We start from the raw sequence: 27253 nt of genomic DNA, 5'->3' as shown, positions 1-27253 counted from the left end.
TTAACTTATATGGGAAGTAAGTTTCTTATGGTAGTCAATTTTGCTGTTCCAGACCACTGCAAGACAAAGAACATATCTGTTAAAGAAATAAATTGAGACACACACAAAAAGTCAGAATAGATGATGGTTATGTGTCTTTTATTTGTGACATTTGAATTCTTAAGCTCGCAAATAATCGGTTTCATAAATATCCTTTAGTTTTATCTTGCTTTTCTAATTGATTTAATGGTGTTAGTCTGTTCTTACAGTCAAACCCTTAACTTAATCACAAACAGAACTTAAAAAAAAAATGATAATCATGTTTTTTCTGATGCAATTAGAAGAGATAATGGAAAACTTTGAAATTACAACCCTAAAAGCTAGTAAAACAGCTTGTCAGATTAGAACTGGACTCTTCCCTCTAGGTTACAAAAGATCTTATTTATTCATTGAAAACTTCTTATCTAGATTTAATAACTGCTCAGAGGTAAACAGCCTGTTATAAAAGTTTTTGCTGTTATATTTTTTAAATCAGAAAGAAAAAAAAAACACAATTATTTCCAAAACATGCTTTGTTTGGCTAATCCTAAGAGAGAATCACTTATTTCACCAAGGACCAAAATGACAAGATCAGGTGACAACAGTATTATCCAGGAGACACATCCAACTCCTAACGATTTTTACCTTTGTGCCCATTCAAGACACGGACATACTTTTCCTATGATTGTTTTTTATCAAAGTGTGATACCCAAGGGGTGTGGATGTGAAAATATGAAATGTTAATTTAAAAAATGTTAAAAACTGATGCACGTAAAGAAAATATGGAAATGTTAATTTAAAAAATGTTAAAAACTGATGCACGTAAATGAAGGGTATGTAGGTATTCATTGTAATCTTTCTTTTTTGAAATTTCCATTTTGAATTTTTTAAAAAATATAATAGTGGATACATGTACAATTTAACTAAAAAAAAAAAAAAAAAAAAAGAAGGAAATGAAGGAGAGCCAGCCAGGTTAAGAGGAAGAAGCAAGGTATCAGTCTCAGACCCAGAGAGACAGAGATGCTTGAGGGGCTGACCAGACCTCAGACCCTCCATTTGCAGTGAGATGTATTTACGGCGTAGTGAGTCCAAAGAGATTAAAAAGAAAAAAACCATCTGTGATGATTTTCTGATTTTCTTTAGAATTTGCCAAACAAAGTTCCATGAGAATAGAAATACTCTGTAATTAAAAAATAAGAGTAGTGTGCCAGAACTTATCCAAGGAGAGTTGATTAGTGCAATTAGCAATATAACCAGGAAGAAATCGTTCCAAGCAGTTTAAAAAATATTTGGATTTTTAAATTGAGTGAAAATTTCATATGCACAAACAGTTAATAGAAAATAATCTTATAAAAGAATTAATAACAAATGTCTTCAGAGTCTGGCATCCTACTTGATTAGGCATTGCTGAAATGCAGGAACATAGTCAATTTTTAATGCAAAACTCCTGTAGTTTTCCATCGTGCAGCACTTCCAAGTTCTTTCTTGGGCACGGGCTCTGTGTGGTCATTCTCTGTCCCACCGCTCGCCATTCCACATGGCGTTTACTGTGTGTTGCAGGGGCTCTTGTTTCTTTATTCTCTGGATCCTTAGGATACTCGGATATTCTTTCAGCCAAAAGCGATGCTGAGAAAAATATTTGCCTATCTTGTCCTCTCAAAAAAAGAGGGGGTGGGGTGGGGTAAGGTGGTGGTGTTTGCTGTTGACCAGAGCACAGAAAAATGAAGAGAGGTAGCAGCATCTGGATTCCATGAGACAACTTGGACGAGATATGAAGCAAGGGTTGTCTTGCTGGGTCAGGTTAATGCAGAATGCCACCGTGCCCAGACAGTCAGCCCTTTCTAAGTTTGGACAAAGGAAGATTTCATGCTTTCTAGGCTCTTGTGGCAGCCACAGATGTATTTAATGCATTACGTAAAATAAAATGAAATCAGAGTTATTTAGTTACTCTTTAATTAGCATTACATTAAAATGCATAAATCCATTCTTATCTACTTCCCTCCACCAACTGCTACTTTGTCAAATTCAAATGATCACTGGAAGTATTATTACCGCCTATTCACAGGCTTTCAGGGCCACCACAGCTTTGTGAATAAATCAGAGAAGGCAACATTTCTTAAATCAAAACTCACTTAGGATTCAAAAGGCAGGATATAGCACAGAATGCATTAGTCTGTCTACTGGAAATAGAAAACTTGGGAAGGATGGAAGAAGGAAGTTAGCTGTAGTTCCATGGTTACCTTGGCAACTGTGGCACAATCATTGGGGCAGAAATTAATTTTTATGCCATAATATAATCCGGCAGAGGAAGGAAGAGTGTGGAGGAAGAGGAAAAAAACATTGGCTGGATTTAGAAGCTCAGAGGGCCAGCTGGGAAGGTTACAAGTCAATATGCTGGGAGTTTGAGCTACTAATCACCAATTGTATTTTTGTTGTTTTTACTGAAATATTAGCATTATGCAGAGACAGCCATGACTTCCTACCCCTTAATAAAGAACAAACACTGCACTAATCTGGCTCGGGGCTTCTGCTGATCATCTGATCTTAGGAAACAGAAAAAAAAATATCTTGAGTTTCTGGAAGGGACAAGGAATGTTGTGGTTATAAAAAACACTCAGTTCAGGGTGATCTGGCAACCAGTCTCTTCCCTGTAGATAAAGTGTGTAGACTCTGTTGGGGGCAGAGACCAGCCACCCCACAGAGTGTCCCTGACAAAACTGCCTGTTAGGGAAATGGTGCTGATGCTGCGAGTGGGGCCTCAGGTCCCCACAGCTCCACAGCCCTGCACGAACTTAGGCCACAGGATCAGGGCGGGAGCTTCCAGGGACCTGAAAGGAAGGCTTGTAGAAAATCTTGCTGTGCATCCAGAGTCCCCAAATGCACTTGGTTCTTAGAAAACACATTACAGAGAAGTCGGCCAGCTGACAAGACAGATAAGTGGAATAGTACGAACAGTATCTCAGTCTCAAAACCTGAATTCCAGTAAAGCTTGGGCAGCAGATCCCAGGCAGAACTGTGAGGCTTCTCACTTAGGAGGCTTCCTCCAGAGACAGGAGGTCAACGAGTAGTCCTTCTCTCACACTGTGGCCAGCCAGGTCCACGGGTCATGGCTAGTAGCAGTCAGGGTTAAAAGCACACGAAGCGAGAGGGGAACATCTCTCAGGAGTCACCGCTCGTCCCCACCTCGCCTGCTCCCGGAAGGAGGTGTGCCATTTCGGCCAGGGAGGTCTCCCTGCTGCCCATCAGAACTCCAGGAGCAAACAGCTTTCTTATGTCTTCCGAAGGGTGAGACGGGGCGTCAGTGACACATCCTGCTCGTCATCTCTTTCTGGAAAGTAGGAAGAGAAGGATGGTTAGGAGAAACTAAAAGCAGACCAATGACTTGCTTAAAGATTCTGAGAATATCCCCAGGGCCTCTGGAGCCAACAGTGGGTTGCAAGCATGGCCCATGAATAGGGCTTAGTGTGCAAATGTATTCCGTTTTGTTGTTGTTGTTGTTGTTGTTTTTAAATCAAAGCAATGTTTAAAAATATGGGTTGCTTGCCAAAAATCCAGGTTGCTTGCTTTTCTGAAATATTGCAAGATCTGGAGCCACTGGGCGGCTGGAGTGGAAGAACAACCGTCCTCTTCAGATGGAGAATATGCTGTCAAGTTTGTCCCAGTCCCTGCCACTCCTGGCTGCCTCTCCAACAACAATCAAGTACCCCTTATAGGTTGAATGTCATTGGATTTAGACCGCTGTTTTTCTTAGAATACAATTTCTTTTTACCCATGTTTCCATTAAAGATAGACAAATGAAGGATGCCCTAAGTGGGTATAAGTCAAGAAGAGCAAGAGAGAAGATGTTGCTTAATGGAAGAATATACCAAAGGCTCTGACATGCAATCACCCTGCCTTTCACCATCTACCACCTGGCAGGCTCTTGTGGGTATTTACAGCTCCTAAATGTGCCCCCTATTATCTTTCTCTGGACCTCTGCACAGGCTGAGACTCTTGTCTGTGGCCTGCTCCTACCACATCCTGCCCTCTTTCCTTGGCTAATTGGCAATGATTTTCCCAACTCAGGCAAGAGGACTTTCACTTCTCTGGCAGACCTTCTGACACTTCCATCCCACCCACTGTGCAGTCAGCTGCTCCCTTCACTTGTGTCCACCTAGAGTCTTGCATGCAGTGAGTTGGTTTGTACATCTGTGTGTAGGCAGGGACTGTAGGCATGTCTGTTAGCCTTACTCCACTGTGAGCTACTAAGTGTCAAGACACTCATTCAATCACTACATGTGCTTTTATCTTGTAACCCCCGGCCCCCACCCTTAGCACAGTGCCTTGCATGGTAGTTCCTCGGTGGTTCCTCTTTTATCATCAGGAATGACCTGGATAGCAGGCTGGTAAGGAGCCTCATGCCAAGCAGCATTCTGGAGGACATATTTAATGTCATTTCAATTAGATGAATGAGCTGCATCCAAGTTCCAGCTGCTACATCTCTTTCCCACTGACCCAGGATCAACGCAGCATATAAAATAGGAAACATCTGAGTAAAAGCAGCTTGAGCATGGGAGTGCCCAGGGACTCAGAGACTCTTAGAAAATATACCAACGTGTTGGTTAAAGAACATACATGGCAGACCCTAGATACTTTTGCACCCCAATAATGTTATTAAATACAGACAAGGGTGTACAGATACATATATTGAAAAAATTAAATGAGCATCTACTTAGGCTTATAGACCAGGTGCCTGTGAGAGGAGGTTGCCGTTCACATGAAGCTACAATCTATTCGGGAGAAAGATGTAGATCACAAGATAAAATCCAATGACATAAATGCAAATATCCAGAGGAGGGGAGGCCATGAGGCAAGGTAGAACCAAATTCACTTAACATTTTGATCCCCTTCTTCCCTCACTACCCCCGTGTGACCTCTCTGTGCCTTCAGGTCTTGGCTGGAATGCCCCTTCTTAGAGATGCCTTCCCTAACCTCCAAGATTGAGCATAACTCTATCTTCTAGATTCACAACTGGAATAGTCTACTATTTGTTTCATTCCTGACTCCCAAATTCATCCCATGTCAGATCCTGTAAGAGCCACGAAGTAAGAGGCTGTGCCTGCTGTTTGCTGCTGTATCATCAGTTCCTGGTAATTGACATTCAATAAATATTTGTTTAGTCAAGCAAGAAGTGGGCCCTCAGTCTCCTCATCTGTAAAATGGAACAGTGACAGCTACCTGAAAAGGTGATCGGAAAAGGTAAACATACTAACATATGTCTGGACTCAATACACATGAATCCCCTTTCCTGATCTCTTCAGAAGCACAGACATGGCAGCAGTCACTTTGTGCTGGGGGTTTAGAGGCGTGAGAGCACTTCTCTATAATATACCCACTGAGAAGAACTCCAAATTTTGAGAAGATGGAATCTGACAGGTGAGGGTGGGAGAAGGGGGACTGGAGAATAGAGGCTATGGCTGAAGGGAAGAGTGGCTGAGGTGGAGCCTGCCAGGGATACAGTGTTGCTGTGGCTGGAGCAAAGGGGCCAGTGTGGGATGGTGACAGCAGGGGTGGGGAGACTTGTAAATGCACGATTGTTCAAATAAGGACCCATGCAGCTGGTGTGAGGAATGAAAACATATGATGACAATCTTAAAATTAATTTGCTGTTCTTTTGTTAATCTTCCATGGGTTCTTGTGTTTTGGTTACCTTTTGATGAAAGAGGTGACCAAAAGATAAGATAGGAATGCAACGAGTACATGTATGTTTGTGTGTATATGTTTGAGAGAGAGAAAGAGAGAGAGAGCGCGCACGCGCGCGCAAGGGAGAAATAATGGGATGAACACAATTTTGGCTTTATAGCTAATTCTGTAATTATTTGCAATGGGTCAATACTTTTGGAAACAAAGGACCTCACATCTGTTAAGCATCTATGAGATGCTAGGTGCTTGAGGGTGGCGAGGGTGTTCCATCATTACATCTATAAAACTCTGAGAGAAAGAACTAAGACTTCAAAGAGGAATTTGGGCCTCAGAGCAGTAGTCAGCTCCAGGTGAACAGGTAGCTGCAGAGCTTAAACAGTAACATTTGTTTCCATCAAACAAAAGTCTGCTATCCCTCAGTTTCAGTGTCTGGTGCTGCCCTACAGATATTACATCATATAACCCTTATCCTAGCCCTGTGAAGTAACATTTGCCCTCCTTATTGGACTGATGAGGAAACAGGCTCAGAGGCGAAGAATAATTTATCAAAGTACACAGTTAAGTGGCAGGAGTGGGATTTAAACTCAGGTCTAAGTGCCAAGGCCAGCTCTTTCCTCTCCACCATGTGATTGTGATGTAAAGCATCTGGGACATTCTTATGAATATGCATTCAGATGATATTGATTTTGTGGCTATATTAATTACAGATGGTTAACAGTAATTCCTGAGTTTTCAAAATGCCAAAGAGATATTTTTCCATTACTCAGAATGATGCCACTTTGAATTACAAGTGCTATCGGTAAATGCTAAAACAAATCTGTCACTAAAAGACTAGATACTAGAAGTATGGAAAAGTAAAAAAAATAATAATAAAGCAGAAGAGGGAACAATTCGAGAGAGAATATGGGACTTATCCAAAGCCACTGAGTTAGTCTGTGAAAAGCCAGGACCACTACTTTTCTTACCACACCATGCAGGCTCAAAATTCAGAAGAAAAACTGTTTACTAACTTTCTTATAGGGAAAGAATCGTTGAAATAGCAGATCAGAAACTTGAGGAAAGACTTCTCAGTTGGATCCACCTTCAAAAGCCTTCAAAGCTGTATTCTAGCACTTTACCACTGGGTGGTGCAAATGAGCTGGTTAAGAAACAACTTGTTCCGTGGGATAAAAACCCCAACCGTAAACCCCAAACCCGCCACTACCAGGTTCCATAGTTTTCCTCCTCATCAAAGCCCTCCGCAGGCCCTAGCAGGGCCAAACACATTGCCTCCTATGGAGGAGACTGGCCTAAACAACTTTTACCCAGGTTGCTCTTTAAGGATGAGTTTGCCATTGCAAGTCACCTGAATGCAGTACATATAAAGGAACACTAGTAAAGAACTCCAAAAGGTGCTTAAAAGGCATCTGTAGAGGTGATGAGAATTTTCTGAGAATTGTTTATAAGGACTGTATTTGGCTTGTATAGAAAGATTTTTTTAAGCACCAGATTTCAAAAATCTATCCTTGAGAAAAGAGTTAAAGCTAGGTTTTGGTTGTCTTCATTCAGTAATATTTAATATAAAGTCCCTTATTCCCCACTACCAGTGGGAGAAATTCCATACCCACAGCCTGGCCAACAAAGCTGTTCAGAACAGGGACCTCCTCCTACACTTCACTTCCAGTTGAACCCCCACCCACTCACCATGCCCACCAGGCTAGACTCAGCTAGACTCCTCCCTTCGTCTCCAAGAGGCCATGACCTGTCAAGGTTTCCAGTAGTTTCTCATAGGCTGCTTCTTCTATCTGGGAAAATGCTTTCTGCTCTTTTGTGCTTGGCAAACTTTGATATCCTTCAGGATTCAACTGTCAGCTGCCAAGATGGGTCCATTAGCTCCCTTCTTGGGTTTCCCATCACTGCACACATTCACTCATATCATATCACTTTCTGCCAGCATTGGACTTCATCATTTCATTTTCACCTGAACCTGAGAAGACCTTTAAAACTTCACTGTATATTAATGTATGATAAGGAATATTTTGGTCAAGTCACACAGCAGTATATATAGTTTGATCCAATAATTTTGGGACAAAGTATAAACAAAATATGAGTGTAACATGATGAGTTTATCTCTGTGTGGATGAAACATGTTTTCTATTTCTGATTTTTTGCCCTTTGCATATTCTTAGGATTTTTAGACATTTTTAATACATGTATATTTTTTCTAATAAGCTCCAGTAATTTAAAAAACAAAAAGGGAAGTAGACCAAATCTCCAAATTGACATCATATGTAGTTTTAAAAATGAAATTAAAGTGACTTCTGCCTAGTTTTTGTGGGAAATTGTGGTGGTAGATGAAATCAGCATATATTTTACATAAGATACTCAACCTCTTCTGTTCTGATCTAAAAACTTTTAAACTGAAATAGAGATATTTGCTAGTCATCCCAAGAAGTAGAACAAACGTATATGAATGCTAAGAATCAAATCTTATTCTTATTTCTCAGTTTACTCATTTTTAGAACTGGTAGTGGAGGGCAGGGGGAATAGGTGATCCAGAGAAGTAAAATGACTTATTCTAAGTCACATAAATGATTTCTGACACAGCCAAGACTACAAAGAAACCAACTAACTCTTAGTTTACTACACTGTTCCATCACACATTTTAGTAACCTAATTTTTCCATGAAATAGATAAAAATTTGATGTCTACTAAGTGTCAGTCATCACATGAGCTCCAAAAATTAATAACAAAATCATGGAATCACAGACTACTGCCAAAGATGAGAGGATACTTAGATATTTTCTAGTTTAACACTGTCATTTCAGAGATATGAAAACTCAGACCGTGAGAGAGTAAGTGACACAACTAATTAAGGTGGCACAACTAATTAATAGCAGAGATAAGACTCCTGCCCTGTGAACTCTCTGCACTTCACACTGATTTGAGAGGCAATTTGTATAAACAAGAATTTCTTAGAGCGTGCTTCAGGTAAAACCCTTCTTGAATTAATGGCTCTCCTTAACCTGAACCCCTTTAATGGCTCTCCACAGCTCTCAAACCAGGTCCCAGCCCTGGCGTACAACGCTCTTCTTGGTCTGGACTCTTCTCAACTACTCAATCTCGTATCCCAACTCTCCCCAACACTCCTTCTCTCCTGCTGAACTCACAGCAATTCCCATATATATGCATTTGCTCTTCTCTTCTCGGAATACCTTTCTCTCAACTCCAACATCCTTCATGGCTCTTGGTCAGTATCGCTTCCTCAGAGACACCTCCTACCTTCCCACCCTGTTCCCAAGAAGTCTTAGGTGCTTCTCTTCTGGTTTTGCTTAGCGCCAGTCGCACCCCTCACATTGTTCTGTGATAGTAATTACTTCCTGGTTCCAGCATGCAAGATTGCTCTTGAGGAGATGAACCATATCTTGTTTCTATTTGGACCCTGGTATGAAAGATCTGGCACATACCAGGTGCTTAAAAAATATTTGTTAATTAGACTAAAATCAAACGAAGAACAATTAGTAGGTCTATAGACCCAGTAAAATGAGAGAGAGAGGGAAATATGCATTAAGTACCTACTACGGTGGAGGCACTTACATTTATTTGCGTACTTCTTTCTCAAATCTCTGTGAACTAGGCATTGCTTTTTCTAATTTACATATGAGGACACAGAGAATTGAAGTAATTGAGAATTTCCCAACTTCACACAGCTAGCAAGTGAAAGAATAAGGACTTGAACACATATTTGGTTGACATGAGAACAAAAACAAGCAAACAAAAAACACACAGTTTCCATTACTCTCCTGGGGGGTAGGAATAAAAGAAAAAGAGTCAAGCCCTTTGTTTTTCCAGCATTTTAACATATATTAGGACTAGATTTGCTACGACAGCCTTTTAAAGCCTATTTCTATTTTTTTTTAATTCACAAACTTTCTGCTAATTCTGAGAAACAAGAAGGAGAAAAGGAGAGGAGGAAATGTTGGAAATAAATAAATGATTGAGGAAGGATGCGACACAAAGATAAAAGGAAGGTGGATGTAGAAGGTGCAGCAGTGTGGTAAAGAGAATGAGAGCACTGTGAAGAAAACTTTGCGAAAATGACCTTTGTGTAAGTGATACCCTTCCCCCATTAGCCACTATTAAAAACCCCATGGCTTAAAACTCAGTAGTTTGACGTACATAACATGTTAGATTTGACCCTAAGAGGGAAGTAAATTGCCTTTCAGCTAACATAGCATGCATGCACACTCACACACACACTTGCTTGCTTTCTCCAATAACAGAGCTTTGTCAACACATTTTAAAGGCATTATGTTAAGGTGATGGTTGCCAAAAAGATACCAAAAAACAAAAACAAAAACAAAAACAAAAAAAAACCCCAAAACAGTGAGTCTACCAGAAAAGGCAGTCAGGGGGTGGTGTTCTTTTTATAAAGTGCTTCCTTGTCCACCAACCAGCAGCACAGCCTCAGGGCCCCCTTAAAACCCCACCTCTCTCCCACCCTTTCACCTTCCACTCCTCCCCTTTACCACCCCCACCCCCTTCCCCAGCCTCAGTGCTCCCCTTACCAGTCCCCTCTGCCAGTTAGAGCATGGCCATGCCTCACCTGGCATCAGCCCCCAGTTTCTACTCAGATAGAGACAGACTTAGGAACGTGGGTTTGAGCTGCAACATGAAGCATGGGGACACTGCTGGTGGGGCTGGGGACAGGGATGTGGGTTAACGCCAAAGCCCTGTGACTGAGCATTCCCATGGCAAGGTTAGGCCCTTTGGGATGGTGACCAGGACAGGAGGATGGCTTTCTGCGGTACTTTTCATCCTACAAATTCCATTTCTTAGAGACTTTAAAACCACTAAGTTGCGTCCATGTTCTCCATTTGTTTCTTTTGTTATTGGCTATTTTTTTTCAATTGTGTGGATTGAAAATGTTGACCATCATGAAAATTCCATTTCGCTCATGGGTCTTTCCCCCTTCCAGCCTCCATTCCAAACAATCGTGCTGGTGATGTCTCCCCAAGATTTCATCAGAACTGCCCCAATCCACGGGGCCCTCAAGGGCCTCAGCCCCTGCCAACATCCATTCCCTTGAGGCCATGTGTCTACACTGGAGGTCAAGCAGATATTTTGCTATTTCCTTATGATGAGATCTAACCCACTGGTAGCAAAAGCAAGTGCCTTTGGAACCAGGAGTTTTCCTGGAGGATGAGGAGGGGGTTGAAAAGAAGTCAACCAGAGATGCCTCTGTGGTATGTGCATTGTTTTGAGCTAAAGTCCAGTTTAGCTTTAGGCTCAAGAGAAACTTTTGCCCCTCCCTTAACCCAGAAGAACTTAAAGTAGCTTAGTAAGAGATTATCAGAAATAACCTCTTTTGACCTACTTATAGGGCAGGGCAAACTTCTATTTACTAAACATCTGCTCTTCTTATCAACCTGCAATGACCTTCTGAAGCCCCACGGGCCTTTACCTCATCCCTAACTCAGAATGTCTCATATGCCCATTTTCTCTTTCTGCCTTTGAACCTTTGTATAGGTGGGGTCTTTGACTCTCTCCTGTGTGTGGGGTTCCTGTACATCTGACATGTAATTAAATTTGGCCATTTTCTCTTGCGAATCTGTCTCATGTCTATCTGATTATTAGACCAGCTGAAAGAAACTTGATGGTAAAGTTTCTTCTCCCCTTACAATGAGAACAAAAAGAAATGTGAGTTGGCATGAGCAAGGCACAGCGTAATAGTCAAATTGCATGGGTCAGTTTAAGGTAATTTCTGACTGTAGACAGGAACAAGCATCCAATGAGGTTTTTCCTAGCATCATGACACTATGAGTAGCATAACATACTAGTGTCAAAAGAATTCCAGGACTAGGCAGGTGTGGTTTTAGGGGCTGTAGATTCAGAAGAGGAAGTGGTATTGTGCTAAGGCATTTGATGTTTAGAATCAAAATCAGAGCTGTTGCTCAGAATCCTTCAGTTTGAAAGACTCAGAATTTCCTGCGATTCTAGTGTAGAAGGTCTACATTCTCTAATTCCTGCTGGTATCAACAGCACAGGGTAGAATGGTGCTGCTGAAAATCCAGAAGACATAAAACTTTTTTCCGTTCATCTCCATCTCCCACCAGATAAAGTCCCAGCAAGTTAAAGTGACTGCAAGTGTTTTAGATCTGCCTCCCTCTCTCCAGCCTTGCACACACCTCACTACTGTTTGTTTCTGTATCTTGCACACTTGCTTCTTCTGCACGGAAAGTCCCATTCCCTTCACCTTCCCAGAACACTCCTGTTCATCCTTTCATGTCCTGCTTATGTGCCTGTGAGAGTTATAAGCTGCCGAGATGGGAGACAGAGCTCTTCAGAGAAAGGGAAGCAGACTCAGTGCTGAGAGCGGCCCCAGAGCCAGAAAGTGGTCTGGCAGCCACAGCGGTGCAGTTCTGCTCTGAAAGGCAGTGTCTCACTTCAAGAGGGAGCCCAGGAGAAACAGCAAGCTGCTTACTGCAGGGAAATCCCGAACGAGATAGAAGGAAAAACAAACAAGCAAATATAAAACATCCCCAACCGCTCCCCAGCCCAATTCCCTGTGGGGAAACCGGAACTGTTGAAGGCAGAAATAATAGGCGGTCAGCTCCCGCCTGCCCTTGGGACACTGGGAGGCCCTGTTGTGGTCCCAGGACCACAATTGTCCACATGAGGCCAGCTTTCCCTTCACTGTGGTGTTTCTCTTGTTTTCTAGAATCTGAATAGCTGCATGGAACAGAGGAAGTTACACTGGTCTTTTCTCAAAAAGCCTTAACAATTCCAGGGGAAGGGCCCTCCCACTCCAGCTCCCTGGTTAGGCAGGTAATTCCATGGGTGGGGCCTCCTGGGGCAAGACTTTCTAAGGAGCCTTCAGTTCCATCCACAGTGCAAGGCCCAAGGAGAAGGATGATTCTGCTTTCACCTGTAGCAGGGCCACTTGGTATGTTCTCCAGGAGCATGAACCCAGCTAATCTCCTCCAGGAACTGGACCTTTCTGTGCTGGTTCCCAGATCCTGCAGAAGGCCGGGAGTTCTGTGAGCCCTCCTTGGAGATGCTGTGTCTCGCTTCCCCCCGGGGCTCAGAGTGCCTCGTTTCTGTCATGGCTGAATTTGAAGCCAGGAGGATGCGGCTCCCCTCACACCCCCACCCCATGCCCTGCCCCCATGGTCCTGCATATGGGACTTCTGGGCTGGAAGCTTCTGTTCACATGGGCAGACTGACCAGGGAGTAAAGAGCAGGTGACCTGGGCAGGGATCACGCACAGGGACTAAACTTTTTTTAAAAAACTATTTTTCTTAATGTAGTTGCATCTGTTTAATGAGAATTGAGAGAAAGCATCCCAGTAGGAGACTGACACCAGGCACCTTAAATGATTTTTGGAACAAGGCTTTACACATAAAAATAACTTGATTAATGAACAAGTGGATGAATGAATTAATTAGTGTCAACTCACAAAAGGGAGTGAATAAGAGGCGGCAGTGGTATAGGAGCCTTAATTAATCAACAAAAGTGTGCTGTGTCCCCAACAGAGTAATATCTATTACTTCCTGTACTTTTTCCATGTGCCAGGTACTGTGCTCAATGCTTTACATTCATTATTTATTTCATTCAGTCTTTCCAGAAGTCCTATGGAATGAGCGGTATTATCTTCATTTCATAGGTGAGAAAACTAAGATTTAGTATGTTAGTCAAAGTCACATAGCTAGTAATGAGGGTAGTCAAGGTTGAAACTTGAAAACCTGTCTTCCTAACTCGCCCACTATATCCCAGGGATCGTGATGACTAGATCTTCATTCATATCTGCATGTGCTTCCAGCTGAATCTCTTTGAGTCACTGGCCATACAAAACAGCACTGGTCGTGGGAATAGGGACTTGGCTGGTGGAACCATTCATGGGCGGCCCACAGCTGGGGCTGCTGTCTTTCCTTGCCAGCATCCCAAAGTCTGAATTCTTATAAGGCAGGCAGGGCCGCCAAACTACAAAAAAATAAAAATAAAAAAATTAAAATCCTCCCAACTTAAAGTACGTAAAGGAGCCAGCCAGCAAACAGAAATTAAAAAGGTCCTTTCCGCTTTCTTTTGGGAATGTGGGTGGCAAATAAGCCCAAAGGAATAAAAATAGAAACATGGCAGGCCAGACCTCCCTCCACAGGAAAGAACAATATTTATTTGATTAATTTTGTTCTGAAACAGCAGCCCACACTACTGATATGGAGGGCATTCCACAACGAAGGGGTGTGTGTGTGAACATGTGCACATATCTGCATGCCCTGAGTACATGTATACATATGTATGGATAGATAAACACACAGACCTGCCACCCACAGAGACTATTTATTCATATGATATAATCACACCGCTCTTCTTTTCCCATATCCTGCAAACGTTAAAAATAAGTCACTTTATGTAAACAAAGTCAGTCTCTTGATTTACATTGTTTCTTATAAAGGCAGATCTGCACATTTTTGAAGCTCTCTCATTTAACCACAGGAGATGGGTTATGAACACATGGCAGGCTCCCTCACCATGCACCGTGAAAGCAAAAGCCGAAATCAAAAGTTGCATCATCACTGCATTTCTCAAGATCTCCTCATCAAAGCCCACAGTCCCCCGTTCTGCCACTTGGTACTTTTTAACATCCTGACTTACTCTGCAGATCTACCTATGATGCCATCCCCCATCCTGTCCTTCTCGCTGGTGCACTGTCAGCTCATGACCATGATAGTGTATAAATCCAACCTGATTTCTGCTCAAAGCAATGTACCTACAACCCAAGGAGGCACAGTTTCAGCCCTCTCTGGCCATCAGCCTCTCCTCCCTCCTCCTTCATATCTCTGTCTACCCATCTCCTCTACTGCCTGGCTTGAAGTCCATACACCTATATGGGGTCTGACTCCTCCCCACACTCTGCATTTGTCAGCACAGCTGAATTGGTTTCTAGCAGATGTTCCTTATGCTCCTTGTTTAGGGTGACTGAATACACCCACTCCCTTGGAGAGTTGTAACAGATTTCAGCATGGCCCAGTGCCCACCTGTCGGGTTGCCCAGCTCTTTCAATATTGGATATGGGAAGGCAGGGTAAAGAATTCTCCGTTTGCTTTTGTCACTTGGCCTTTTCATGGGGGCAACTGGCTAGTGAAGTAGAGTTCCAGTTAGGCTGCGGGCACAGACTTTTATTTATCCTGAGAGAAGCTTAATGGGTCCAACTCTTAGTGACATTCAAGAAACCCTGAAGAAACATGATTTGTTATTTTGGATGTGCCCTGAACTTACAGGGCATGGGTCCCTGGAGGAAGAATTTACCTTCCTGGGAAAACAGAATTCCATAGAAACTGTTCAGCCTCGCTGGATTCACCACCAGACAGAGCTTTCCGTCACTTAATTAGACCTCTAGTGTGGATCTCCTCAGCGAGCCTGTAATTTAGGAAGTTTGTAGTTTCCTAGCAGTCTCACTTCTTTGATAGGAACAAGGTATGATGCTGATGGAGTAAACAGGCATGAAACAAACTGAATTTTCATTTAATAAAGCAAGACCTATGGCTAGGAGTCTGACTACCACTCATCGAAACGTGTTCTCAGGTTCCCACAGAGGGAGATTTAGTCTCCTCAGAGCTTTAGGGACCGATTACCTTTTAGTGTCCCACTTTGTACCTGACTGTCATCTCTATGGGGTGGCCATTATTCTTCCCCTGTAAAGAAACTGAAAATTGGAGAGGTTAGTGACTTGCCCAAGGTCACATGGTCAATACCTGGCAGAGAGAGAATTTGAACCAAGATCTGTCATTCAGACTTTCTCAATGGGCACTGGAATCCTTTTTCTCCTCCACATCAGGGAACTAGAAATAGAAACTACAGCCCGAGGGCCAAAATCCAGTCTATGCCTGTTTTGTATGGCCCGTGAACTAAGAATGATTTTTACGTTTTTAAATAGTTGGAAAAAAATTGAAAGTAGAATATTTCATGCCACATGAACATTACTTGACAAATTTCAAGCTACGTAAAGGAAGTTGTATTGGAACACAGTCCCACTCATTTGTTTGTGTATTATCTACAGCCACCTTTCCATTTCTATGGCAGAGCTGAGTAGTTGTGACAGAGACCATTAACTGCCCACAAGCCAAAATATTCCGTCCCTGGATCTTCTCAGAAAAAGTTTGCTAAGCCCGTTCTTCACCCTGGGGATACCATGAGCAGTGTAACTGTATAGTTTTCAAGCCATGTGGTTACAAATGGGTCCCCAAGCTGCCTTTCCAAAATCGACCTGGCCATAAATAGTCCAATATTTCTCCTATGTTGGGAGAGCGGTGATGCCACATCAGCAAGAAAACTCATGTAAAACAAGAAAGCAGCGAACTCTGTCTGCATCCCTTAAAACTAAACTTCGATGGTTTTCAGAGCACAGGTGAAGGCAAGCCCTTTTTTCTTATTCTCATTAATAAACCATGTAAACGGTATGAATTTTACATAAACAGAATGTGCTTCATAGGGCTTAAGCAATTTTTACCTGTAGGGCCCCTTCCTGACTTGTTCTTTGATGTTTTATTTTGAAGCTGCAATTTTAGACTTTTTAGCAATAGAGGTCATTATGGGCTATTGTTGTCACAATGTGTTTTGCTCTCATTATAAGAAATTGTCCACGTATTGAAGCATCACTGCTTCAGTTGAAGAGAAATAAGAGCAGATATCCTTTTCATTTACATACTTTTTGTTCCCCTTTCTGGGCTCAGCTGTGCACTTCAAAGACCTGGCTCACATGTGAGAAAAATTAAAAAATAAAAACCATACTTATTGAGATGAAGAATTCTGGAGAGGAGTGGTGGTGAATAGTTGCACAACAGTTGGGTATACTTAATGCCACTGAACTATACACTTAAAGATAGTTAAGATGGTAAATTCCATGTTATGTGTATTTTACCAAAATTTAAAATAAAATTAAACAACAACAAAAAGGCCCCACAGTATCAATTTTAGAAAAACAAAAAACAATTTCAAAACTTTCAGGAAGATTTTTATATACAATTCCACTAACAAAATGGGGGGGAAAAATCCTCAAAGAAGGGATTTTGAAAGATTTGAATCTTTATCAGGAAAAAATGAGCTTTAGTGTATGTGCTTATGAACTCGTGTGTGTGAGTGTACTTAAGCATGTGGATGTGCTTTCAAGAAAACTTTCACATTTAATTAATTAAATTCCCTCTGTTATTACTATCAATATTGGAAATAAAAAAATTTACAAGAATTCTTTCATTTAGAATAATCTCTATTAATACAAAATACCAAGAACACTTGCAGCAGCAACAGAAATCAAAATTAAGAGTAACTATTCTGAAAACCTCTTATTGACAATAACCTCTTACACCAGTGACACCAAGGACAAAACCATACCTAGTGGGCACCTATTAAGAATCTTCTGTAGTGTATGTGCAAAGGCTGCTGTCACCACCAGGGTAAGAACGAGTTCCAAAAAAGAGGAAAACACAATAGAATAGAAACCTTATATTAAAAATGGAATTTAGAGATCAGTATGAGTGGCAACCTCAATGAAAAGTCTTCCTCTTCAAACATTAGATTGCAAAACTAAAACCAGCATATGCTGGATGTGGGCAAACATCTTATTTGACTTCCGTCTATTTGCCAATGCTTTTCAAAGATTTATAAGATACAATCCCTTGAGTGTGTACTGTGAGTACTCTGGTACTTTCTGCCAGTTCCCCAGAGTAGAGGTGGTGCATGGCAGGGTGTCTGAAGGCTCTATGTGTGGAGTAAGCACACACAATAACAACAGCTGCTTATGGCCCAGGCCTGGCAGCGACAGGGTCAACAATCTAAGTGCCAACTGGCGATGACACTGGTCGTGTCGAGTGAAACCAGTGACAAAAGAACAGATGTGCTGCGTGTCTCTTGGTGCCTGCAGCAACATAGTCACTACAGACCAGCAATGGTGATGGAGCACTGAGTAGCATGGTGTGAAGCTGACATCAACTCAATCAAATGGCCACTGTCTTGTCTGCTTCACACAAACCCTGTACACTCCCAATGCACGTACGTGCATGTGCGCACGTGCGAGAGTGCACGCACGCGCGCGCACACACACACACACACACACCCCTATGCTTCACTTCCTATGCTTGGATGTTCTAGGCTTTCAAAATGAAAAAAACCTCTACAAATAACACCTTAAGTGCAGACACTGTGAATGTGTTACCAAGTTATAATGGGTCAGACCATCTCTTGCCCATCACAGGCTCTAAGGCAGAAGAGCAAAATGATGGCCTTTAGGCAAAATGCCCTCCTAGAAAAAGTTTGTTAGGTCTGTAGATCTAAAAATAAAATAAAAGAACTGCTCTAATAAGTTGCCATTATTTAACATTCTGGGGAGTTCACTCAAAATGTTAGAGCTCCAGTTTCTTTGGATTTGGAAATCCCAGGTCTCTATGACCCCACTGAAAGCATTAGCTGGACTTACATGGTAACTGCTCCCACAGCTTCCTCTTTCTTACTACCTGCTTGCTAACTCATATTTGCTACCATCCTGGCCTCTGCAGGCTTTGAGTTTGGCTCTTCTGATCTATGGATATTAAACTTCTTGAGGCAAGGGTCACGTGTTTTTAGTTGCCCCAGCACTTGGCAAGAACTCTTACACACTGTCAGCTCATTCAAGTCATTCAACAATGCACGTTCCATGAGCTCAGACTGCTGGTGTGACTTGACCACAAGAAGCAGCTGGGAGAGGAACAGAAACTTGGGGATCAGCTAGCTGCTATAGATCATCAGGACCCATCTGAAATAGTGTGTCCTTGAGCAAAATTCCAGCTCAAATGAACGTCTTCAGCAGAGACCAGGTCAGACTGAGTTTTGGAGTTGGACTGCACGTGTTTGACTCCTGTCCCCACAAGGCTGTGTGACCTTGGAGAAGTTACTTTACCTTCTTATCTAATTTTCCTCTTCTCTAAAATAAAAGTAAAAACATTATTTATCTCATAGAAATGTGTGTAGATTAAATAAGGTAACACAGAAACTCATTTCCTACAGCATCTATAGACGATGGACTAGTGATAGTCCATAGCCTTACTCAAAAAATTTCCCTATTATATTATATTTTAAAAGAATGTAGCTATTATAGACCACTAAAAGTCCTTCTATGCTGAAATACTTTAATAAGACATAAGATATAAATCTCTACCATCAATCTCTGTTCTAAAATAATTAGAAATAAGTGAAGTAAAAGGAAAAGTAGTGACATCAATGCCATTCTGGGTCCACGATGAGCCAGAACTGAAGAAGAATCTAAACCTTCCCTATCCAGTGGATTTACAACTTACTTTAGAGGCAGAAACCATTTCTTCTAATGTAATCTTACACGGAAGCCATGAATGAGAGAAATGTGGCAGCTCTGCTTGAAGAGAAGGTGAGGTCCCAGAACTGGGCTCCAACTTCACCGAGCACGTTCACAGAACCTGTTGTTAAGGACCACTAATCTTGGCTTTGGCCTCTCACTTACAAGTGGGAGAATTAAGACCCTTCATACCTCTGCATTGATAAGAAGGCTGATGCCAAGACCCATCCTGGTTGGTAACTGTATCCCCAGCACCTAGCCAAGCACCTTGAGCACTAATGTTGGTGTGATGCGGGCTCTAACACAGGTGAGGGAGGCATCAGGCTGAAGAGGTGAGATCTGAGGGGATGGGTTTCTAGAGTACAGTGATGACAGCTGCCTGCAGCGGGTAACAAAGACACCATTATGGTCTAGACAGGATACTGGTTATAGGGTCGATTTTGGGGGAAGGGCTGGCTGAGGGGAAGTAAGCCTGGGCTTAAGCAAACAAAATTAGTAGGGCTAGATTCCATCAAAAAATCAAGATGAAAGAGTCGTTCTTCAATCCAAGCATCTTGTTGAACTCTAATTCTTCTTAGAAATTTGGGAATAGCTGATAGTTTTAAAATGCGATGTTTGAACCACCTGCATCAGCAGTATCTGGGAGCTTATTAAAAATGCAGATCATTAGACCCATTCCAGACACACTGCATCAGAATTTCCAGTAGTAGAACCCGTGCATTTACATCCTTCATAAGCTCCCCATATGTTCTTACGCAGGAAAAAGTTCGAGAAGCACCATACTCAGTCTCACTGAGGCTCTCCCATGTTGTCACATTGCTCGGACCACACCCTTGGAGATTCTGATTTAACAGGTCTGGGATGAGGCCTGAGAACTGAGATGATTTCTGAAACCTCCCCAGGTGATGTGCAGCAAAATAATCTACAATCAGGGGGGAGGGTGAGCCACCCGTCTCTGTGGCATGAGTTACTTTTGTTACTATAACCTACTGAAAATGAAGATATTCTAATTGGCCCTTAGAGATATGTTGCTACTTTTCTTTTCAGTTTGTCTACTGAACCACCCAGGCAGCAGGAGGATCAAAGTTTTCCACAAAGACCTGTCAAAACATTCTTGTGACTACTGAGGTCATTCGTTAAATATGCCAGATATATTTACCAGGCTTCTTTTAAAAATAAAGTTTATTGAGGTGTATTTCGTCTTCGAATGTACAGTTTGATGAGTTTCGACAGATGTATGCTCCCATGAAACCATCACAATTAAGAAATGGAACATTCCTATCACCTCTGAAAATTCCCTCTTGCCCCTTTGCAGTCAATCCCCTATCCCTACCAGTGGCCCCAGGCAATCACTGATCTGCTTTCTGACACCGTTAATAAGACTGACACTGTGAATTAGATGGTTCTAGAGTTTGATATAAATGGGATCAAATGGTATGTACTTTGGTGTCTGGTTTCTTTTGCTCTGCACAATGTTTTTAAGATTTATCCATAACACAAATCATTAGTGAATTATATTTTTCATTGTTCCTTCTCTGTTTCAAAAGAAAGTGCATAGGGTACTACCTAAAAAGAGGTTTCCAGAGCAACCTGAGGACAGATTACTATGAATTGAAAAGGAAGTGAGAAATCTAGACAATTGGCTAGGAAGGGGAGGGGGAAGTGACCACACTGAGATAATGGGGATTTTCACAAAGGAGGTGATTTTTGGAGCAACGATCGCTTTGGAGAGATGGCTGACCTGAGCTGTAGAATGTGGAAAGTGAGAAAAGAAAGGAAAAAGCAGGGACCAAAGACAGGCATCACCAGTTTAAAAACTTTTGTCTGTGTGGTGATTTAAAAATGTCCAAAAATTCTTTGATAGTTCTCTCTTCAAGAGATAGAGCTTAATTCTCCTCCCCTTAAGTGTGGCTGGATTTAGTGATTCACTTCTAATGAATGGAAAATGGAGGAAGTGATGGTTTATCACTTCTGCCATTATTCCTTAAAGATATTGTGGCTTCCATCTTGGCTGCCCTCTTTGGGATCAGGGAGCCCGGGAGCAGTCAGAGGCACCTAACATGGTATAGCGTGAAGCGGTGTCATCCCTGAGAAGAGAAGAGAAAGTGACTTTTAGGCTTAGGAGAACATTGAGGCAGGGGGACTGGCACATACTACAGCCTGGAGGTGAGAAGACCTGACCCATTCAAGGAACTTGAGGAAGTTCCCTTTGGAGAAGTCTGAATTTTGCTTTCTTCATCCAGACCTACCTGTATGCCTTTATTTTTATTTATTGGTCCAGTTACACTCAGATTCACAACGTAATAGGAATTTATTAGCACTAATGTCCTAGAACTAATGTTGATTAATATGAAGTTCTAGTACAACATCATGGTTTAACTGGCTTTGTTGGTGGCTTGTATATCTGACCTTTATACATAAAATTATTTAATGGGAAGAAGTGTTCTAGGGACCACGTAAGTGACCACACCAGTCCTTAGATTAGGGAATGCCTATAATTTTATTCTCATATTTTTATTGTGGTGGGACAGGTGGATGGTGAGAGAAGATATATTGTCATATTTCAATAAGTAAAACATTCCCACATTCAAGTCCCAAGTTAATACTCATTTGACATCTTTTGGAGCCAAAGAATCTACTCTTATCTGGCCGGGAAATTTAAACTAGTCTAGACTACACATAGCAGCAAGATTTGGCAGGCTTATTTAAAATATATGGGCATTAAGCCATATCGACAATTCATATTTTCATGTCAATGCTCGGGAAGATAAATTAATTCCTGCTGTGACTGACAGTCTGCAGCCATTTCCAACAATGCAGACACAGTAAAGTGTAATTATGATTTGGACTCCCCCAGAGACCAACAGTGTGCCTGAGGTATTGAGCTCCTTCCTGAAATGAGGATTCTGACATGAGACCTGGGGAGAAACACTGAACAGATGATTTTGAGCCTTATCTGTTCTTCATTTGTAAACTGGGAGAGAAGTCGCCTAGCAAAGACAAGCAGACAATCCCAAGAGCTTAAAGAACTAAGTGACAATGCTTCATCGAGGCATCATGGGGGCAATTTTGGACACATCTGGCAGCCATTCACAGTGGAAGAAGGTATTCATTGTATATTTTAGTAAGTAACTCTTCAGGATAGAGCTTCTAATTTAGTGGTATCCAGAGGATGTTCCATGATGAAAGAAATGTTCACTATCTGCTCTAGCCGATGCAATAGCCACTAGATCCATGTGGCTTTTGGACACTTGAAATGTGGCTAGTGAGATTAAGAAACTAATTTTTATTTTTATTTAATTTTAATTAATTTAAGCTTAAGTAGTCACAAGTGGCTAGTGGCTACTGTATTGGATAGTGCAGCTCTGTCTGAGTAATGAGTCTTTAAAACTGTGAGCTTCTTAAGGAATGGAGATATATCTTATTTGACAAGTCACTCTGGCACACAGCACAATATTTTGCATATAGTAGGTTTTCAATAAATGCTTAACAGACCCTCAGCAGCCAAAAGAGTACTGACTTTATAATACAGAAGGTAGATTGTATAAGACTGTGTAGTGAATATCTTCCAAAGGTTATTTCAAAGCCTTAGACCCACGAAATATTCTGGAGAGAAAGGATTCCCTGAGCAAATACATCTGCAAGCTCTATGCCTTGCTTGGAGAGTTAGGATGCCTGTGAGAGTATTAAAGAAACTGGAATACCTTTATTACCTCACTATTTCCCATAGTTATCTGACTATGAAACCTCCTTCCACATAATACCTTTTGACATCTTTTAGAACGAGTAGATTTTGGGAAAAATACTATGGGAGATACTGCAGTAATAACAGGGTAAGAGGAAAACCTCCAATGATTCCTTGAAAGGAGAGACCCGATTTTTAGCACATGGTCAGCAAGTAATTAATGTTTACTGAATGATCTAGAAATGATTCTCTTCTAGTCATAATCAGAGGCAGGCTATAAACCATTTCCAGTCAGCAAAAGTAAAGAGAGAGGCAGTGTGTGACTCGTTAAGTCTAGGCATTCTCGGGCTGCCTTAGTAGGCATACCTGCATAACTAGAAGATAATCTGACATATAAGAATTAGACAGAGATAGACAATAGCAGACTGGGACAGAAGTAATACGAGTTACGGAAATATATTAGTAGTTTTCTAAGACTCTATAATTTAAAATTTAAACCAAGCAGCTAAACACTGAGAATTCATTATGATAATACTACCAGCCCCTATACAAAGGAATCACTTGTCCAGAGACATGGGGTGGTGTAAACCAGGATGTGACATGAGTCCCTGAGGATAAGAGAAGAGAGCAGTCCTCTTTGAGAAGAAAAATGACATAACAAGAACAGGACTGAGACCAGGGCAGAGACATAGTCCTTAGTTACTTCCAGTCTTGGCTTTTGCTAATATCTTAGTAATAAGAAATTGGAATTAACTCTAGATCTACACTACGGTTTCAGCTAAAAATTATTGATAGTTATTTGTACATATGCTTCACTATAATAAATTGTATATAGACCATTCAATGGTATGAAATAATCTCTTTTCAATAAATTCCTTTTGTTCTCTTTTAAAACGTGAAGTTAGAAAAAAGGAAAAAACTCTTCAGATCCAGTTAGGTAGAGGAGTCTGAATGGGGAATCCCCCCAGCCAAAACCTTCAGTCAAGATTGTGGTGACTTTGCAGTGAGGCACCTGAACCAAGCCTCTCCCTGAAGGGCTGGACATGGTACATGCGGATGACGTGCAGACTTCATCGTGTGCTTTAGAATCACTGAGATCTGTCCACTTAAAATGGGAACTTTGAAATGAAAAATATGTACCTACTATAAAGATAATACCTCAATGTTTATAAAGACGTTTAACTCCCCTCTCTAGGAGGGACCTCCCCATACCCAGGGCAAGTGTAATTGTTTAGTCCAAGGTGATAGTGCACATCCGCCTCCAACTACAGTTGCAAAGGGGTCTGCGCCACCACTGGCTTGCTCCTTTAGGCATCTCTGTCACTGCAGCTCTGTGAAGGGGGAGCAGGGGACATGGCCAGAGACAGGAGAGAGAGAACTCAGAGCCCTTGGTCCTGGGCACACAGGTCACCTGTTATGTGCAGCTTTGGTCTCTGTTATTAAGGCCTTTTAAAGCAAATAGTTTGATTTTTCTCACTATTATAAAAGTGATACACGTTTGTAACAGAAAATTTGAAAAGCCCAGATAGGTATATATAAAAGAGAAGCATTATCTGTAATCCCAAGAGAGAATCGCTCGACACTTTTCACCATATTTCCTTTCTTCTCTACGATTAGATGATTCTAACAGACAATACTAACAGATATATGATTTGAGTGATTTTCTAATACAGTTTTGAATCTTGTTTTAATTACTTAATATTATGTGCTGACAATTTCCTCATGGGTATTTTCAACTCTGATTAATTATATTTTAGGCCCTGAGATAAATCAGACCACATTTCACCCTAACCCAATTAAAAATTAGACAAACAAACAAACAAACGAAAAAACCCAATTACCTACCATCCTGCAAACCAGAAGCAAAAGCTCTCTGGACATCAGCAAAGGGTGAATAAACAGAACTGACAAAGGCATGTGGCTGATCTTGCCACATTCCAATAACCCAGCACAATGCAGTTCATTGAAAACAATACCACTTTTCTTTGCTATTTTTCAAATTGACACTTTAGAATATGTTTGCCAAGTCTCCTAAAATGGTCTCTGGCAGGCTCTCCCACTCATCTCTGGGCATTTGGGTTGCCCTGAACAACCACCACCAGCTGATGCCACGCTGGACACACCACACACACACACACACACACACACACACACACACACACACAATCTTCATCATCATCATCTGAATGGACAAAGTCCCATGAATACAATCTCCAGTTACTCTCATGCCAAATACAGCCCTTCTGCTCCCATGGTGGGTTTTATTCATGAAATCCTCTCTAAGCAAAGAGAGAAGGTCACCTTGAATGAACAATAAGGCCATTAAAGATTATAATCTCAGTAAGGCAAACTGGGAGGGCTCTACATACGATCTCTTTCACAGATGGGGAAACTGAGGCCCAGAGATATTGTATGCCTTGTTCAGGGTCAGACAACTTATGTGGTAACATAATAGAGAAAATGTCATTGTAAAGGTCAAACTGCCAGGCCCACAGGCTGAAGCTCCTTCTTCAAGCCTGTGTCCATGTCCGAGCCATCTGGCTAGATGTCAAGGAACCCGCCTGACAAGAAGCAGCCTGGAGGCCTTTGCACAGATGATGTTTAAAAAGAAAAGGTCCTTTCAAAAGCCCCACAATGGCTCTTCGTTGCTGGCTATTTTGGGGAGCAGCTCTGGCTCATGTGAGAGGCTCTGCTTCTTTTCACAGTACTGACCTGATCTTGCCATTACAGGCCAACCTTGGCTACTGTACTCACCCAAACGTCTCCAAGGGAAGTTCAGGTGTGACCTGGTCACCTCTTAGGGAAACACAAAGTCAGCATATGCTTGGATCTAGATGGGCTGTACTGAGCCCTTATGAGACAAGGTTTTCCAAATCTTTGGCCTTCAAACTGTTTTTCTTCCATTTGGTCCTAAAGTATCCATTTTTAAAGCAATGATTTTGATGCTGAAGCCTAAAATCGTTTGGTATATGAGTCAAGAGGCACTGCCTACAAACAGAGGAAGGGAAGATTTGGTGTGACAAAATGGCAGTAACGAGAATCATGAGGGATAAAGAAAAACACAGTTTGGATGCTGAGAAATTGCCCACCACACTTATTCAAAGTAAAGATATCAAGTGTGAGGAACAGATGAAATAATATGTTGTAAAGGGCTTAATAGAACACCTGAAACTCAAGAAACAAAGTCAGTGTTTATTTCTTGAAAACGTTTAATGCCTTGCACCTGGTAAGAACTCAGTGATGGGGTGTCATACAATGATGTGGGAAAACTGAGGAGAATGAACAGGGCTGGGCTTTCCTTTCTTTGTGAAGACCTCACATATGAGGAGTTTCACTTCCTCCCATCTCCCTCTCTTAGTCAACTCTTTACTTCATCCTGTGCAGCAGTGGTGGGTGTGTAGTTGGAGCCAGGGTAGAGGCAGGGAGGCAAAGCTCAAAATCTAGAGACACATCACAAAGATAAACAGTGTTGCCCAAACTGTGGATCACATCCAAGGATCATTCTGTTCTCTATAAGATGATAATGAGTGATAACAATAGAAAAAAGATTTTGGGAGCCAAATGCTATTAAATTGGGTGGGCTACACAAAATCGAACCAGTTTATTCACTGATGACTTCTAATCCGTGATTGTACATTGTGAGTCTTCCAGGGTGGAGATGATGTAGCCTTTTGTAAACTCATTTGACCAAGGAAAAGAAGCCTGTTCACACTGAGCATTACTTGGGACTGGCATTCTGAGGAATACTCTTAGCCAACACTGAGTGTTAAATTTTTCTTCTTTGTTTTATCTTCCTACCTAATTGAGCTAACAACCTCCAATCCTAGAAGAGGAGAGGAGACGATGTGCTAAAAATAGTAATTTTCAAATTTGAGAGTAACTGTCATCTAGAGCAGGGGTCCTCAACTCCTGGCCACAGACCATACAGGTCCGTGGCCTGTTCAGAACTGGGCCACACAGCAGGAGGGAAGCAGCAGGGAGTGAGCCAAGCTCCATCTGTTTTTGTAACCACTCCCCAGAGCTAGCACAACCACCTCAGCTCCATCTCAGATCATCAGGCATTAGATTCGCACAGGAGCACCGGTCCCTGGAGCCAAAAATGTTGGAGACTGCTGATATCTAATCTTACCCCTCAGGATATGGTCTGGGAACCAGCAGCATCATCATCGCCTGGGAGCAAAATGTACCTGCTCAAGTCCCATCCCAAGCCCAGGTGCACTGAATTTTGGCAAGATGCTTAGGTGATTCATGGGCACATTCAAGTTTGAGATGCAGACTGAGGGTGCTTGGGACTACACACTAACCATATAATTTTAACTTTGGTGTATGTGCAATGAAGCCCAGGTGTGCACATTTTAAAATGCCACCTCCAGGGGATTCGGATGCAGCTAGTATGAAGACTTCCATTGAGAAACGCTGACTTAAAGTGATCCTGCGGCCCAAGTACCCTGCTATAAGGTAACAGATCAGCCTTGTGAAAACATTTGGTTTTGCAGCAGTACCTCTACAAAGTATTTGATGATATAATCACCTTCATTGTTAGAAAT

At 41.8% G+C, this 27253-nt stretch overlaps 1 protein-coding gene across 2 annotated transcripts in view; it reads right to left on the bottom strand.

The window, feature by feature from the left end:
• Positions 1-1954: 1954 nt before the first annotated feature.
• Positions 1955-27253, bottom strand: part of MOB3B (MOB kinase activator 3B) — a 175477-nt gene continuing 150178 nt past the window's right edge. For both annotated transcript variants that reach the window (XM_039880678.1, XM_039880679.1), the window contains exon 4: positions 1955-3346. In XM_039880678.1, the coding sequence (XP_039736612.1) occupies positions 3317-3346 (30 nt within the window). In that variant the 3' untranslated portion in view covers positions 1955-3316. The remainder of the gene's footprint in view (positions 3347-27253) is intronic.

Source organism: Pteropus medius, unplaced genomic scaffold, assembly GCF_902729225.1.
Source record: "Pteropus medius unplaced genomic scaffold, Ma_sr-lr_union100, whole genome shotgun sequence".
In the NCBI taxonomy this organism is placed as follows: domain Eukaryota; kingdom Metazoa; phylum Chordata; class Mammalia; order Chiroptera; family Pteropodidae; genus Pteropus; species Pteropus medius.
This window is presented reverse-complemented; position numbering and strand designations above follow the sequence as displayed.